Source organism: Balaenoptera acutorostrata, chromosome 3 (assembly GCF_949987535.1).
Source record: "Balaenoptera acutorostrata chromosome 3, mBalAcu1.1, whole genome shotgun sequence".
Taxonomy (NCBI): Eukaryota; Metazoa; Chordata; class Mammalia; order Artiodactyla; family Balaenopteridae; genus Balaenoptera; species Balaenoptera acutorostrata.
Window position 1 is genome coordinate 37,991,564 of NC_080066.1, and position 18,236 is coordinate 38,009,799.

At 39.3% G+C, this 18,236-nt stretch overlaps 1 protein-coding gene across 5 annotated transcripts in view; it reads left to right on the forward strand.

The window, feature by feature from the left end:
- The window catches only part of BLM (BLM RecQ like helicase), a 95,122-nt gene that overhangs the window by 48,834 nt on the left and 28,052 nt on the right, over nt 1-18,236 (forward strand). For all 5 annotated transcript variants that reach the window (XM_007194307.2, XM_057544166.1, XM_057544165.1 and 2 more), the window contains 4 exons: nt 5,969-6,075; nt 7,837-7,997; nt 14,364-14,559; nt 16,717-16,907. In XM_007194307.2, coding sequence (XP_007194369.2) covers nt 5,969-6,075; nt 7,837-7,997; nt 14,364-14,559; nt 16,717-16,907 — 655 coding nt within the window. The remainder of the gene's footprint in view (nt 1-5,968; nt 6,076-7,836; nt 7,998-14,363; nt 14,560-16,716; nt 16,908-18,236) is intronic.

The following is an 18,236-nucleotide window of genomic DNA, read 5'->3' on the forward strand; positions in this document are numbered from 1 at the left end:
ATTTTAACTCTTTAACAGGTTTTTTAATTTCCCCTTTTCTTTTCAAACTCATATTTCTCTTTCAGTTTCCCTACAGAATTTTATCCTAATTTTATCCTGTTTTTATGCATGAAGCCTGTTGCTTACTCTGTCATATTTACATGCAAGAAAAATATGTATATAAATTATTTTTAAATTTCCTATACCAAAATTTTTGTCCTAATTGAATTATATGTAATCGTTAGTAGTACCTGACTGATCAGAATAGCTTAAATATTTTTGAAAATAATTCTTAAGTATCAATTTTGATGGGGAATGTGTAACTTAATGAGATAGGACTTTTTCCCAATTAGTACATATATCTATGGATGAATCAAGTCTGTTCATATTTCTTATTTTTATAGGTATATTTTATAGCATTGAGAAATGTTGCTCACATAAACATGTAGATAGGAATGGAAAACATTTTATTACAGTATTAACTCTCGATTATTTGAATTCCTTCTGATGTAAATGCCAAAATTATATGATGATCTGTCATCAAAAATTATTTTTAATGATCTGTCAGCTGACATCTCAATTGAGTCCTGCAAATTTTGTAAAAAGCGAAGAATTGAAAACCATCTGACTGACAAAATAAGTCAGATCATTAGTTACTCACTTTACTTTTTCTGGGAAATATACCCTAAAAAAATGCTTTACCAAAACTTTTCTAATGACTATTAAGTATTTGTGTTACTCTTTCACTCAGGTGAATCTTGTGTCCAGTATATTTGAAGGAGTTGGGGAAATCAAAATACTATTAATTTCAGTACACCTTTCCTAGTATATTTTTGACATTTATTTTTAATCAGGTGATATGCTTTTCTTTTTTTTTAATAATTTTCTTTATACCAGTCCTTCAAAGAGCTTATCTGTCTGCTGTGTGGAGGGACTCCTAATATGCTTTCCTAGTCCTCAACTTTTTTTTTTTTTTTAGTATTTATTTCTTTAATTTTTGGCTGCATCAGTTCTTAGTTTCTGTTACTAGGATCTTCGTTGCGGCATGCTGGATCCTCTGCTGCAGTGAGCGGGCTCACCGTTGCAGGGTGCGGGCTTCTCTCTAGTTGTGACACATGGGCTCAGTAGTTGTGGCGCACAGGCTCCAGGGCGTGTGGGCTCTGTAGTTGTGGCACAGGGCTCTCTAGTTGTGACCCACATGCTCAGTAGTTGTAGTGCATGGGTTTAGTTGCCTGGCAGCATGTGGGATCTTAGTTCCCCAACCAGGGATCGAACCCACGTCCCCTGCATTGGAAGGCGGATTCTTAACCACTAGACCACCAGGGAGATCCCTGATATGCTTTTAAATAATAGTTTTGTCAAAACTATTCAAACAATGGCACATGACTACCATATAACCTAACTGGCAAAGCCAGTTGTCATTGCCAAACCAATTGGCCAAACTTATTTTCTTACCTGTAAAAAAAAAATTCTAACTTTGTTTTTCAGTTCACATAAACTACTTAGTGCGTATCCTCCTGACAGTGCCTCAGTTCCAAGAGCAACAAGAGCTGAGCGCAAATTGATTCCATTTCCTGACACATCACTTTAAATGACATGAGTTTGACACCCTGGACCTAAAAATATTTACCATTTTAATGGCAACATCAGTACTCCCTTTGTGAAGATATTTTGGAATCCAAAGCTTTTTTAGAAAAGAAAATATTGAGATATAATTGACACACCACAAAATTCACCCATTTAAAGGTTAGAATTTAGTGCGTTTGTTTGTATTTTCAGAGTTGTGCAACCATCCCCCGAATCTAAGTTTAGAACATTTTCATCACCCCAAAAAGAAACCTAGTACTCAGCAGTCACTCCCCATTCTCTCCTCATTTGTGCCCATCTTCTTTTACTTAACCTGTGTTCAAGGGTCATCCGTGTTGTAACACATATCAGAACTTCATTCCTTTTTATGGGTGAATAATCTTCCATTGAACAGGCATTCCACATTTTATTTATCCATTCATCAATTGATGTGAACTCTCTCTAACTAGAATATCTGTTAATTCCAAACATCCCATTTTCCAACAGGCCAAGTAAGATATGTTATATGTAATGAACTCTAAGAGACTGTTAACTTTCTCATGATAACAAATTGTGTGAATGCAGTGGACCCTTGAGCAACATGGGTTTGAACTGCATATGAACATTCACAAACAAAAGGTTTTGTGTGTACCTGTATTTTCATTTCTCTTGGGTATATACCCAGGAGTGGAATTGTTGGGTCGTATGGTAACTATCTTTAACCTTTTGAAGAACTGCCAGACTGTTTCCCAAAGTGGCTGCACCATTTTACATTCCCACCAGTTGTATAGTGGTTTCTGATTCCACCAGCACTTGCTGTTGTCTCTCTTTTTTTAACCCAAAGCTTTTTTTTTTTAATGTATAAAACATGGTTCTGAAATTAAAGTGTAGTGTAAAATGTAGGGAAGAGCAGTAAAGCCATCCTTGTGTATAATCATTTCAGCATTCCTATTGGTAGGGAAACTCATGCACCATTCCCAACTTAAGCCCAAATCATATCAAATAAGTTTCAAGAATATCTACATCATTTGTATTCCTGGGCAATTCTTTTTATGCCTTAATTTTATCAGGACTGCAGTTTCCTTTGCTGTGGCAGTGATTGTAAATGATTAACAGAACAATCAAAAGAGTCTATGGGCATATCAAGTCCTTTATCTACCGTCTTTTTTGCCACAATCTGCTACACATTCTTCTGCCATTTCAAGCACTAAAAGATCTCTGAGTGTTTTGTACATATAAACGATATCTTTTTTTTAATGGATATTTTTCAGCATTTTTTAAACATTTATTTAATTTATTTATTTTATTTATTTATTTTTGGCTGCGTTGGGTCTTCGTTGCTGCGCACGGGCTTTCTGTAGTTGCAGCGAGCAGGGGCTACTCTTTGTTGCGGTGCACGGGGTTCTCATTGCGGTGGCTTCTCTTGTTGCGGAGCACGGGCTCTAGGCATGCGGGCTTCAATAGTTGTGGCTCGCAGGCTCTAGAGTGCAGGCTCAGTAGTTGTGGTGCATGGGCTTAGTTGTTCCACGGCACATGGGATCTTCCCGAACTAGGACTCGAACCCATGTCCCCTGCATTGGCAGGCAGATTCTTAACCACTGCACCACCAGGGAAGCCCTAAATGATATCTTAAGAGGGATGGTTTCAAAGTACTGTTTAGCAGTAGTCTCACAAGACTCTCAGAGTAATGCGTTCTATGAGAATAGGAATGAAAGAAGCAACTTCATAAAGTGAGAATCATCTTCTCTCCCACCACCTTACTCTCAGTATATCTGAAATCAGAACACCCCAATAAAGGCCAAAATACTTTATTCCTGATGTTATACTTTACCCTCAACAGAAATAATGTAAAACACTTAGAGACATGAAGCCCTACCAAGAGTTTCTGGTATTTGGATTAGAGAAAGTTTCATCTACACCCATACTATATTTCAGTTTGTTTTGTTTGGTGTACTGGAGGTTTTTATGTCCAAAACAATGCACAGTGGTAAAGTCGAGAATGGGTGAAGAGTAAAATTTGTTTGTTTTCCAAAAGTGAGAGACAATTGTAAAAGGAAAAAACGGGGCAGGAGTAACAAGCAGGGAGTCCTGACAACAGGCATTCTCAGATCCATCTTTTAGGGGGAAATTCATAAGTGTGAAAACAGAGGATCTGGAAATTGATTCCTTTAAAATTGTCTTTGCTCATGTACCTTTGGAAAGTCTTTGTGAACCCTAGGGGTATGCACACCCCGACTTTAGACCACTGACCTGAAAAAAGTTGGACTGTGGTTTAGAACTCTGAAAAGAGGTCTAAGCTGGGGGTGAAAGTTGGGACTCTCAGGAATGATATTTGGTGCTGTTTAAAGCAGTGAGGGTGAGGTCCCTGAAGAAGATAATATAGGGGAAGAAGAAAGAATAGCCAAGCATTTTGGGGGTGATTCTCATTTAAGGAGTAAGCAAGGAAAGGAGAGAAGGAGAGGAAGAAATCAAGAGAGGTAAGGGGGAGAAACCCCACGGGTGTGAGCACTAATAGAGTTTTCGGTAAGGATAGCCAACAACGTGGAGAGGTAAGAGAATGAGGTCTGACAAAAGACCAACGTGCGTGGGGCTTCCCTGGTGGCGCAGTGGTTAAGAATCTGCCTGCCGGTGCAGGGGACACGGGTTCGAGCCCTGGTCTGGGAAGATCCCACATGCCACGGAGCAACTAAGCCCGCGAGCCACAACTACTGAGCCTGCACTCTAGAGCCCGCGAGCCACAGCTACTGAGTCCCCGTGCCACAACTACTGAAGCCCGCATGCCTAGAGCCCGTGCTCCGCAACAAGAGAAGCCACCTCAATGAGAAGCCCGTGTACTGCAACAAAGAGTAACCCCCGCTCGCCACAACTAGAGAAAGCCCATGCGCAGCAACAAAGACCCAACGCAGCCATAAATAAATAAATAAATAAGTAACTAGCTAACTAACTAACTTACAGACCAGTGCGCACACCAAATGCAGCTGAAAGATTACCACTGCCTACTGCATGGCCTTCTTATCTGTATTGCAGCCCCTTCAGGAACACGACTGCTGCCCTCCACATGTGAAGTGTTGCGTTCTTTAGTCCTAAAACTAAATGTTTATCTTATCAATGGCAACAAAACCTGGACCCATCTAGCTTGGACTTAGATACAAAGACAGAAAGGCAGTGGCTTTATTCCCCATCTTTCCTCCCTCTGATCCCCACCCCCTGTCTAGAGGCAACCTCCTTACCACAGGTTATTGCTGTTCATGGTCTCTTTGTTTCCTTCCGTCCACCCAGGCACTGAGATGTCTTTGTGCTCTGACTTTAACTCATTAGATAGTGTTCTCTCTCCTTCCCATGGCAATGTTGGAACCTGGCACAGCTGGAGGGTGTCGTCAGGGCCAAGGGCCCTGTAACAATTCCCTTATCCTTCAGTTTTTAAAAGCTTTGATAGGATTTCCCTGGTGGTCCAGTGATTAAGTCTGTGCGCTTCCACCGCAAGGGGTGCGGATTCCATCCCTGGTCGGGGAACTAGGATCCCGCGTGCCACATGGTGCGGCCACAAAATAAGTAAATAAAATAAAAGCTTTGCTAAAACAATTTTGGTAGAATGGTAATGGCAAAAGCCAGAATGGAAATGATGAGAGTTGAAATTGGATGTATGGTTGGTTGGTTGGGGGCATGAGTCTTCTTAGAAACTTGCCTTTGGAGGGAAAGAACGAGGAGGGATGCCAGCTGCAGTGGAATGTACATAGGGTCAAGAGAAGCTTTTGTTGGTTTTAAGATTGGGGGTCCTGGAACATATCCAGAGATAAAAGGGAAGAGTTCACAGAAGAGACTGAAGCACAAGAAAGGACATAATGGAGAGGAAGAGCTCACTAAGGAAGTGGGAGGAAGTGCGGGACCAAGAGCAAAAGGCCAGAGAAAGAGGAGCACATCTGTCTCAGAGTCAGCCACGCTCCCCTTGGGCGCATAGCCAAAGTACAGTGATCAGGGTCTGTAGGCTTGAGCTCCTGCAGCCCTGCAACCAGCTCCTCGCTCTTCTGTACACAGTCAAAATTTGGGGGTGTTGGTGGCCTAAAGTTATGTATGTTTTCTCTATGATTTTCTTAATCTTTTAAATAACGTTTTAGCCATCTCTGCTTTTAATCCACCTCATCTTGGAGACTGGGCTCCTGTCTTTTCTGCAGGCTTTTCTCTTCTGCATTCCTTCTGATTCTTTGTTAACTAGTCCCGTAGACATTCCCTCCTTATCACCATTCTTAATCCTTAACCTAACTTCTATCTGTGTTTTATCATGTAAGCTGCCAGTAGCTATATTCAATTTAAGACAACTTGATAATTAGGTTTGCATTGTGGAAAATCAGCATTTAATTTTTGAAGATGGCTAAAACTGTATTTTCTCATAATAACAAAATTTTATGTGTGTGACTTCTTTTAGGTTTAGCATGAGCTTCAATAGACATAATCTAAAATACTACGTGTTACCCAAAAAACCAAAAAAGGTGGCATTTGATTGCTTAGAATGGATCAGAAAGCATCACCCACGTGAGTACAGCCATGTGATAAATCATGTCTAGAAATAATAAATGTTTTTTTAGTACCACAATTGAATATATAAAATTGCATATTAAACATTTCTTTTCTCATTATGATAGCACTAACTTGCTATTCATAGAGCAGAATATTGCAACTCTCTCAATTCTGGAAATTATAAAATCTCATTTGGTTTGTTAACAATAAACCCTAACAAAAAGTATATTAAATACTCCCTCCTACACGCCTGTATTGTAATTCATGGTTTCACTGTCATTCCTCTGGCTTCTATCAGTTAATGAATTACACAGCTCTGTTTTAGTGCCTTCTCCCAAGTGTGTCTGCCTTTGAGTTATATTAACTAAAACCAGATTCTGAAATTCATGGTAGTTTTCCATGTAACCTCTTTTCTACTTTTCCATGGAGAATTTTTTTGTTAAACATCTCTATTTCATTTTCTTTAATTAGTATACGTATTTGTTTGAATAAATCAAACAATGCAGAGATAGACCAAGAAAAAGTCAGTAATTTCCTTTTCCAGTCCCCGCCTCCCAGGCACCTAATATAAATAATAGCTTGTGTGTGTATCTGTATCTTTGGCTCTGCCACAGAGAGATGACTTTTTCTTTAATACCTTTTATTTTTTGATTTTAAAAATAACATACATACAAACAGCAATAAATATAGTGAAGAGAATTTAGAAAGCAACAAAAAAAAAGAAAGAATCAAAAGACAAGCCTTACCATAGGCAAGTCACGGTTACCATTTTGGTTTATCTCCTTCCAATAATTTTTGTATGCATTTTTCTTTCCATTAGCATACTGTATATACAGTGTTCTACCCTTACCCTGTTTTGTATTTTGAACATTTTCTCATGTCGTTTTAAAAACTTAGAAAACACTTAATAGTTGCAATATGTTTTAAACAGTATTTTTTTGTTTTTAATCCTCTTGGGCTTTGCTTTTTTTTAAAAAAAAATAAATTTATTTATTTATTTATTTATTTTTGGCTGCGTTGGGTCTTGTTTCTTTGCGAGGGCTTTCTCCAGTTGCGGCGAGCGGGGGCCACTCTTCATCGCGGTGCGCGGGCCTCTCACTGTTGCGGCCTCTCCCATTGCGGAGCACAGGCTCCAGACGCGCAAGCTCAGTAGTTGTGGCTCACGGGCCTAGCTGCTCCGCGACATGTGGAATCTTCCCAGACCAGGGCTTGAACCCGTGTCCCCTGCATTGGCAGGCAGATTCTCAACCACTGCGCCACCAGGGAAGCCCCGCAATATGTTTTAGTTTATAAATTCCTTTCTTAATTATTGTCCTAATGCTGGCCCTTAAGATTTTTCTAATTTTAAAAATTATAAACAGAACTTCTTGTATAATAAGTCCTTGGATCACTTTATTTCCTAGATTTGTTTCCTAGAAAGAAACTGAATCAAAAGGTAGGAGCATTTCTAAGGCTCTTGATAGGTATTGCCATATGCTTTCTACAAAGTTTGTGTAAGAGTGCCTTTCCATTTTATAGCAAGTGTGAAACAGGGCCCAGGGTTCCTCCAGGTCTACTTAAGGAGTTATTTGGAGGGACAGGATTAAAGGTTAAATCTTGTCATTACCAGTGCACGTGATCCGTTGCTTGACTTATTCTACCTATGTGGTTTTCCTCTGCTGTAAGAAAACTATGGAGAAAACTATGCCTCTGTTTACAATTCAGATATCATAATGTAGGTTGTGTTCTTTATGTTAAAAGTCCTCGTTTCACAGTACTGTTTTGGTTTCTTGGCAGATGACTCAGGGATAATTTACTGCCTCTCCAGGCGAGAATGTGATACAGTGGCTGACACATTACAGAAAGATGGTCTCGCTGCTCTGGCGTATCATGCTGGCCTCAGTGACTCTGCCAGAGATGAAGTACAGCACAAGTGGATTAATCAGGATGGCTGCCAGGTAACATTTTTAAAAATAAACAAAGGAAACAATATTTTATAGTATATAAGCCACCTCGTACATGTAGGATGAAAATTGTTTTCACCTTAAAGATAGTAAACATCAAAATAAGGCACATTTAAAAACTGATGTTTTTTGAGACATCTAAAGTTGCTTTTTCTTCCTTTTTTTTTAAATTTATTTTATTTATTTGTTTGTTTTTGGCTGCATTAGGTCTTCATTGCTGCATGCAGGCTTTCTCTAGTTGTGGTGAGCAGAGGCTACTATTCGTTGCGGTGCTCGGGCTTCTTGCTGCGGTGGCTTCTCTTGTTGTGGAGCATGGGTTCTAGGCGCACAGGCTTCAGTAGTTGTGGCACGTGGGCTCAGTAGTTGTGGCCCACAGGCTCAGTAGTCGTGGCTCACGGGCTGTGGAGTGCAGGCTCAGTAGTTGTGGTGCACGGGCTTAGTTGCTCTGCGGCATGTGGGATCTTCCTGGACCAGGGCTTGAACCCATGTCCCCTGCATTGGCAGGTGGATTCTTAACCACTGCGCCACCAGGGAAACCACTTTTTCTTTCTTAAATCAAAAAAACTTTTTATTGAGATGTAATTCACATACCATACAATTCCCCCTTCCAAAGTTTACAAGTCAGTGGAGTTTAGTACATTCACAAGGTCGTGCAACCGTCACCACTGTCTGATTCCAGAACATTTCATTATCCCAGAAAGAAACCCCATATCTACTAGCAGTCACTCCTCACTCCCCTAACACCCAGACCTTGGCAACCACTAATCTATTAACTACTACTAATCTGTCTCTATAGTTTCCTATTCTGGACATTTCATATAAATGGAATCATACAATATGTGTTCTTCTGTGACTGATTCCTCTTAGCATGTTTTCAAGATTTATCCATATTGTAGCATGTATCAGTATGTCACTCCTTTTTGTGGCTGGATAATATTCCATTGTATGGAAGTACCACAGTTTGTTATCCATTCATCAGTTGGTAAACATTTGGGTTGTATCCACTTTTTTTTTTTTTGGCTGCATTGGGTCTTTGTTGCTGCGTGTGGGCTTTCTCTAGTTGCAGCGAGCGGGAGCTACTCTTCATTGCAGTGTGCGGGCTTCTTATTGCGGTGGCTTCTCTTGCTGTGGAGCACGGGCTCTAGGCACGCGGGTTCAGTAGCTGTGGCTCGCAGGCTCTAGAGCGCAGGCCCAGTAGTTGTGGCACGCTGGCTTAGTTGCTCTGCAGCATGTGGGATCTTCCCAGACCAGGGCTCGAACCCGTGTCCCCTGCACTGGCAGGCGGATTCTTAACCACTGCGCCACCAGGGAAGTCCCTGTATCCACTTTTTGACTATTGTGAATAACGCGTCTGTGAACATTTCTGTACAGGTTTTTGTGTGAACATGTTTTCAGTTCTCTTGGGTAGATGTAAGATTGGAATTGCTCAGTCATGTGGAAACTCTGTTTAACTTTTTGAGGAACTGCCAAACTGTTTTGCAAAGCAGCTACAAAATTTTGCATTCCTACCAGCTGTGTATGAGGTTCCAATGTCTCCATCTCACCAACACTTATTACTGTCTTTTTTTACTATATCCATCCTAGTGTATGTAAAGTGGTATCTCGTTGTGATTTTTGTTTGCATTCCCTAATAACTAATGATGTTGAGCATCTACTTCTGAGAGGATAAATTTGTCACCCAAGTAGATCAAGAAGGAAGCAAGAACACTCTAGGGCATCCCATACTGTGGCAAATATGAAACTTGGATAGATCTCTCTACGTACAAGGATGAATTTGAGGAGAATGACTAATAATTTTTTTGTAGCCTATGAAGTTTTCAGCTCATAAAAAAAGAAATCATTACCGTGAAGATTCAGAAGGAAAAGTATCTCCCAAAATTATTTCCTGAGGGAAAACAAAAGGAAATCTTAGAGAATATCAGCTTAATATCCTCAGAAAGATTTAAGAAGACTTGACTTATATGAACTAGAAACAGTTTGCCATAAGAAGATGTTATGAAGAGGCTGAGATGAAGGGATAAATAAAAAGTCAGTTTATCCAGATAAGAAAATACAAGAAAAACAAAACAAATAGAATTATATATCAAGACACAAATGGTTCAATTCAATGCAGACATTTGAATCAGTGATGTAGTGAATAACTTGAGAATGTGAAGGGGAAAAAAACATATGAAAATTGAACGGAAAAAAACAAAAAAATTATTGGTAGCTGGGAGAGTAGGGGTTCAGCCTAAGAATAAGTATACCCAAAAAAGAAATAGGGATAGTTGAGATCGCTAGAGTAGTCAAATGTATTATAAATAAATACATAACAAATATATAACAAATTTAAGAGTTATCTCAAAATCACTGGGGAAAAACTTACATGTAGACATAGGTCAGAACATTTTGTTTGATTTACAGTTATAAGAAATTGTATTCATGAAGGTAAAGAAATAGTTTACTCAACAAAGAACGAGAGGGACTTCCCTGGTGGCGCAGTGGTTAAGAATCCGCCTGCCAATGCAGGGGACACGGGTTCGATCCCTGGTCTGGGAATATCCCACATGCCGCGGAGCAACTAAGCCCGTGTGCCACAAATAGCGAACCTGCGCTCTAGAGCCCGCGAGCCACAACTGCTGAGCCCACGTGCTGCAACTACTGAAGCCCATGTGCCTAGAGCCCATGCTCCACAACAAGAGAAGCCACTGCAATGAGAAACCCACGCACCGCAATGAAGTGTAGACCTCGCTCGCTGCAACTAGAGAAAGCCTGCGCACGGCAACGAAGACCCAACGCAGCCAAAAATCAATCAATAAATAAATAAAATTAAAAAAAAAAAAAAAGAAGAAGAACGAGTAATAGACTTGCCTGAGACAGTTACACTAAATTAAAAAAACAGAAGTGAACTATCTCCAGAATCAGAAGAGGGAAGGCTGGGACTGAAGAGTTTCACGCCAGCTCATTGTCATTTATGTCGGAAACAATAGAAAGGCTTTTTCAGGTATGTAAAATACTGGTTTATTTTCACTGACATAACTGTAGAAGGCATTCTTCCCAAATTAATATGTAGCTAATCAAAATTGCAGTGTTTTCTTCCTTTGATAAACTTTTCCCAAAGTTTGCCTGGAAGAATATTCAAGTGAAAATAACCAAAAGAATTTGGCAAGAAAATAATAACACACGAACACTGGCTTTGCAATATGTTAAAGATCAATGGAACAGAAATCCAGAAATAGACTGGAAAACAGGTAAAAACAATATATGATAAGGAAGGCATTTAAAATTAATCAGGAAAGGAAGATTATTCAACTAGTGGTACTGGTTACCTGATGGGGAGAATCATTCTGAGTCCTCATATCAAAGTTAATTATAGGTAAATAAAGGTACAGATATTTTTAAATGTATGCACACTGAGTGAAAGAGAACCTAAGCTTAAAAACAGCCCAAAAGGAAGTAATTGCTAGAAATGATTAAAAACCTAAACAACTAAACACTTCTATATCTGTAAAACAAAAATTAAAGGCAACAGCAAAATGGGAACTATAGCTTCCTCAAATAAAACATAATGAAGAGCTTGTAAAATTGTGAGAAGAAAAACATGAGTCTCAAATAGTAAATTACGCAAGGCTATCAAGAAACTGTTGGAAAGGAGGAACTACAGAGGGCTAAATACAAAATTTTTAAGTGCAATTTTGCTAATAATCAAAGGAATTAAAATTTAAAACAGTGAGATCATGTTTACCTCTTGGATTAGCAAACTTTTATTAACTGTCGGGGACAGTGTTGTCAGAGACGATTTCCTGTAGTACTCGTGAGAGCCTTTCTGGAAAACAGTGTGGTAGACCATATTTAAGAGCCTCAAATCTGAAACATGGGCGTGGAATTTACATCAGTGTTATTTTTAATAGTAAATAGCTTAAATGTCCTGAGAGCATGATTGGTTACATTATGGTACATCCCTGCCATTAAAAAATGGTTTATGAAGAATTTTTTAATGATATGAAAATGTTCGAATGTTAATGATGGATAAATGTAGGGAAAAATATAATTCAAAAGTGTGTAATCTCAACCATAAAAAAATTGAATAGAAAACTAATAAGAAAAAAGAAAGCCAATTTTTTAAAGTTCTTTAATTCTTTATATATAGTATATTCTATAACATACATACATACATGTATACATATTTTTATATATAAAGCACTTTGATCAAATATATAGTTTTTTTAATTGGTGAGCTTTTTTTTTTTTTTAATCTAATTGTTTCTGCTCTCAGAGTAGCTAATCCTCACAGTCAAGGTATAATAATATAACCAACTGGACAGCCTTGATCTTACTAGATTTGTGGGATAGAATAAAACTTGGTTGTTTTTCTTCACAAAGATACGATGGTAGCCTGAAGTTTTTTTGTTTTTTTGGGTTTTTCTTTTTTGTCTGCGTTGGGTCTTCATTGCTGCGCGTGGGCTTTCTCTAGTTGCGGCGAGCAGGGGCTACTCTTCGTTGCAGTGCGGTGGCTTCTCTTGTTGCGGAGCACAGGCTCTAGGTGTGCAGGCTTCAGTAGTTGTGGCGCGTGGGCTCAGTAGTTGTGGCTCACGGGCTTAGTTGCTCTGCGGCATGTGGGATCTTCCCGGACCAGGGCTCATACCCGTGTCCCCTGCGTTGACAGGCAGGTTCTTAACCACTGTGCCACCAGGGAAGTCCCTAGCCTGAAGTTTTAAAAGCAACACAGAAATAAAGAAGGAATTAACAACTCCACAAAGCCAGTATTCCCAGTTGTAAGAAATAAAGAGTCTCAGAAGGCGTTGGTGTCATAGTCACCTCATGAGCTTGCAGCCCCCCTCACAGCCCTGTGCTCACCCGACCTTGGGAGACGCACCCAGGCTTCTTGGAAACCTGTGCGCCTGTGGGCTGACACACCTTGCTTTACAGCCTCTCCATCTGCTCTCCCACCTCTAGAGACTACAGTAGACTTTCTCTTTCCAAGGAGATTCGCCTTTGATCGCAGTGCCATAAATTTAGATGGATGGCTGACCTAAAGTACAGGCCACCAGCATCTCCAGCATTGATGAGCACCCCCGTCTGCCATCCATGGCGTGCAGTTCCTAGCTGTGGTACTTACAGTTACTGAAATCATGTCATTAGCCTCAGTCTGGCTGCCAGATAGTCCAGTTGCTTTTGAAATACTATTTTTGAAGTAGCAATTCATTTTTTTAGGTGGTAAAAAAGGCTTGCGGCTTTATTTGTATAATGTAATTTTGCCTGGAGATATAATATTTTTGGCTTGGTTATAGGTCCTAAATTTGCCACTGAAATGGATAGGCTTGAAAGAGATTTTTTACTAAAAACTGATATATCAAGCTCCTGAAATTTAGCTATCACCTTGCTTCCACTGAGTAATTTGCATAGGCCAAGATCCACGGTCTCCAGCCTTTTTTTTCCCCTAGTATAAGCAACTCTCAGACTTTTGCCCACATGAGTTCCAATAAAATTTTCACAAGTTTTGACTCTGAAATTAGCTGATGAATAAAAGGAGCTGGTGTGTGATCACTTGCTACCACTGGAAAAACGGATAGTAAGTTCTCACCTGGAACAGGTGAGAACACCACTCTTCCTGAATCATTGGAAAATCTAGCAGCAGTGACCTCTAAAAGCCCAAGCCCTGGGAACAACCAGAGCTCCTGAGAAACACAGTTACTGGGGCAACAGGGATATCATGGCTGGGTGAGCCACACCCCCACACCTCCATATCAAAAACATACGAGAGCAAACAGTGGTAACACATCAGGAGGCGACTGCTGCTGATCCTGGCTCCCTTGGTGATAGCACCAAATCACACAAGCAAGTGCCTGCCACACCAAGCTTCTCTTTACTTTCTTGGGTCTGAATAGAACTGCAAATTATCAATATGAAAATCTCATATTAGTCATGCTAAATAATGGAACCAAGTTAAGATATTAGACTCTTATATAATGAGTACATTTTAAAGTAAAATAGAAGATAAAGCTTCTAGAAGCATCTATCATTAAAATGTTCCTTTAGGGCTTCCCTGGTGACGCAGTGGTTAAGAAACCGCCTGCCAGTGCAGGGGACACGGGTTCGAGCCCTGGTCCGGGAAGATCCCACATGCTGCGGAGCAACTAAGCCTGTGTGCCACAACTACTGAGCCTGCACTCTAGAGCCCATGCTCCACAACAAGAGAAGCCACCACAATGAAAAGCCCACGCACCACAACGAAGAGTAGCCCCCGCTCAACGCAACTAAAGAAAAAGCCCGTGCGCAGCAACAAAGACCTAATGCAGCCAAAAATTAATTGATTGATTGATTTAAAAAATGTTCCTTTAAATGCATTATGAGCCTAATAGGCTTTTGCTTTTACATCAGGTTATCTGTGCAACGATCGCATTTGGAATGGGGATTGACAAACCTGATGTGCGATTTGTGATCCATGCATCCCTCCCTAAATCCATGGAGGGTTACTACCAAGAATCTGGCAGAGCTGGAAGAGATGGGGAAATCTCTCACTGCCTGCTCTTCTATACCTACCACGATGTGACCAGACTGAAGAGGCTTATACTAAGTAAGCTGAGCTCCATCGGGGACACATGCTGTCCTCCTCATTCTCGTGATTGTCATCTACCCCTGCAGTTGTGGTGTTTTGGGTCCAGTTTTCCTTAAAATAGAGGCACTTAGATAGATATGGAAGTTTTATTTTAGTTCATGTTTACGATAAAAGTATTACATGCTTGTTATGTAAAATTCAAATGATACAGATGTGTTGAAGACTGAAAATTTTCCAAATCATGCCTCGTATGCAGTCCTGCCCTAAGAAATAACTCCAGTTACTGATTTCCTTTGTATCCTTCCAGGCCCAATTTATGCATGCATCCTTGTATGTAACATATTTCAAACGTGCAGAAAGGTAAAATGGAAAAAAATAGTGAATTGTCATGTACCACCGTCCAGGTTAGGAAATAAAACCCCTACATAGCCCTCTCCTATCTCATCCCTTTACCTCTTCATTGGAGTTAGGCAATATCTTATATTTGATATTTACCTTTCCCAAATGCAGGTTTTTTACAATATAAATGCGATTCCATTATATGTGCTTTTTTTTTTTCCTAAGATGTAGTTGATTTACAGTATTATATAAGTTTCAGGTGTACAACATAGTGATTCACAATTTTTAAAGGTTATACTCTATTTATAGTTATTATATAAATGTGCTTTTTTAATATGTATATGTTGACCTGATTTTTTTTCCAGTCAACACTAGGGTGTAATTATGACTCCAACTAGTACACATAGCTTGACTACATAGAATTCCATAGTATGGTATTCCATGTTTATTGAACCAGTCGCCTTCTAATAGATAAATAAGTAAAATTGCCTCTTTTGAGACCACTTTTGAATGAACTCTGGCAGAGATACTGAGCATGGGAAATGGCACTTACCAAGCTCTGTGCCAAGTAACGTTCACCTTATTTGCTTGTAACCACTAGCTTTTGAGATAGTCCCATGAGAAAAGTGAGCTTCAGAAAGGTTTTGTAACTTGCCCCCAAGAGCAGCAGCAGCGGTAAGGGGAAGGGTAGTGATAATGATGATAAAGTTTCCTTAGCACTTACTATATGCTGCTGTCTTAAATGCTTTACGTATATCACTTCATTTAATCTTCACAACAACCCTAAAAGATACTACTATTATTCTCCTCGTTTTACAGAAGAGGAAAATGAGATACAGAGCTAGGTAAGTGGCAGAGCCCTGATGGAATCCAGGTTCATCTGATTGCAAAGTCCATGTCCCTTGCACTATACCAAGATAATTCTCAGTGCAAAAATGAAACTTTTAAACTTAGTGCGTCCATTTGTGTTTTTAAGCAGAACCTATATTAAGTTAGGTCCAAATAATTTAGTAAGTATTTACATGCTAAACACTTAGCAACCATTTGAAAAAAATAATACTCATAAACCAGAAAAAAATTTTATTTCATTTTTAACTAACAATAATTGCTTACAAATGAAAAGTATGTACATGTTGTTCTCAAACCTTGGAATCAGATTGGACACTGCCACCCTCATTTCCTGTTTCACATTGATTTTTTGGAGGTCCGTATTTTTATCATAGCAACCGCCAAAATTTCAGCTTCACAATGTCATTAGAAGGAAAGTAGCACATCATAAACTACCTCCAACTAGTTGCTTGTGTGGTGTTCAACAGATGTCAGGTATTGCTGTGTTTCCCTTAAATTTAAAACACCTGCCAGCACCCCTGTGAGTTCATTGCAGCACCCACCCCAGCCCTGGGGGGTCCTTGGTACATAGTTTCAGAACCACTGGCTTAACCACTTTGATCCCAGATACTCAGGGAGATGCACAGCCCACTGCCATGGCTCCATGCCCTGCTTACTTTGGATGCTGGGTTCAGTACATCCTTGTCTGATAAATATAGTAAATATAATTCAGATATTTATCGTTGGGAATAATGAAGAGCTGCAAAATTTTTTCAGCTACTCCTGACAACCTATGTTTATTCCTGCAAAACTACAATCTTGAAGATGAACATAAATATTCAGTTAATTATAATATAGATTCATGTCATGTTGATATATAATGCTATGAATAATGTTATTTCATTTAATATTTAAAGTTATATGAACCTATTCTAAATATTTCTGTGATATTCTTTTCTATTTTTCTACTCTAATAAGTATGTTTACTATGTTCTTCATCTCTTTTAGTGGAAAAAGATGGAAACCATCATACGAAAGAGACTCACTTCAATAATTTGTATAGTATGGTACATTACTGCGAAAATATAACAGAATGCAGGAGAATACAGCTTTTGGCTTACTTTGGCGAAAATGGATTTAATCCTTATTTTTGTAAGAAATACCCAGATGTTTCTTGTGATAATTGCTGTAAAACAAAGGTAAAATAAGAAAGTTTTAAATTCTTTGTGATAAGGAACTTGACAAGATTTTTTTTTTTTCTTCTCTTAATTTAGAAAAGTTAGATACAAGTTAGATTGCAGTAAGTGGGTCCTAGGGATTTTAACAAGGGGACGATGGCTTCCTCCCCATGTTAATTGGGAATAGAAACATTTTAATAGTATTTCTGTGGAATATCCATAGAACTATTTTAATAGTATTTCTGTGGAATATCCGTAGAACATTTTAATAGTATTTCTGTGGAATATCCGTAGAACTATCTAGTTCTATGGATATTCCACAGAAATAGTATTAAACAGACTGGACCTGTTTTGGTGGTTTATAGGATATTTAAGAAATATCATTAATCTGTAAATACCCAAAAAGATCCAACGTGGGCAGGTAGAATATTTTACATTCAACTCTAATTATATTTAAACATCTTCATTCTCAAAAGGGTTATAACTAGTGTACTATGTGTTTGAATTCAGATCAATTAGATTACTCTGTAAACTGGGTTTTAAAAAACTGTAAAGAGTAAGGGCAATAGCTTCAGGATGAGTTTGCTATCATCTGTCCTAAAAATAACTTTGGGAGGTTGTTAAATTCAGTCGTTAGGTACTGTATTGTACCTATCATGGTAATTCTACGTTTTAATGTCTACTGTACTTCACAGTTTACAGAGCATTTTCACAGTTGATATATTATTTGAAATATCTGCAAGGTGCTGGGGATTCACATATGAACATAATATAGGCCAATTCACAGACAGGAGGGGAGACAGACATGTATGTATTCATATCACTGTGATACCGTAGGCAGCGCTAGCCAAGCAGAGGGTGATTTACTCTCTCTTGGAGTGGAATCTGTGCGTTTATGGCCATCTCAACCCACCACACCCCACTCTGTAAGCATTGCTAATCAGTTCACTCATTCAACAAATATTTGTTGAATGCCAGCTCTGTGATAGGCAATGTTCTAGGAGTTTGGGATACATCACTGAACAAAATATAAAGATCCCTACTCTTGTGGAGCTTACATTCTAGCAGAGGGAGGCTGAATAAAGACAATATACATTATAAGTACATGTTAAGAGGAAAGAACTTTGATGAAAAGTACAGCAGTGTAAGGAGTCAGGAATGATGAATGGGGTGCAGGATGCAGTGGCCCAGGGAAGTCTTACTGCAAAGATGAGACCTGAGCGAAGACTTGAAGAAAGGAGTTAGCTGAGCAGCTCTCAAATACGGATGTTCTTCGCTAAAGCCAAAACCAGAGGCCCTGAGGTGGGGGGCATGCCTGTGCCTTTGAGGGGTAGTGAGGGAGCTCACGTG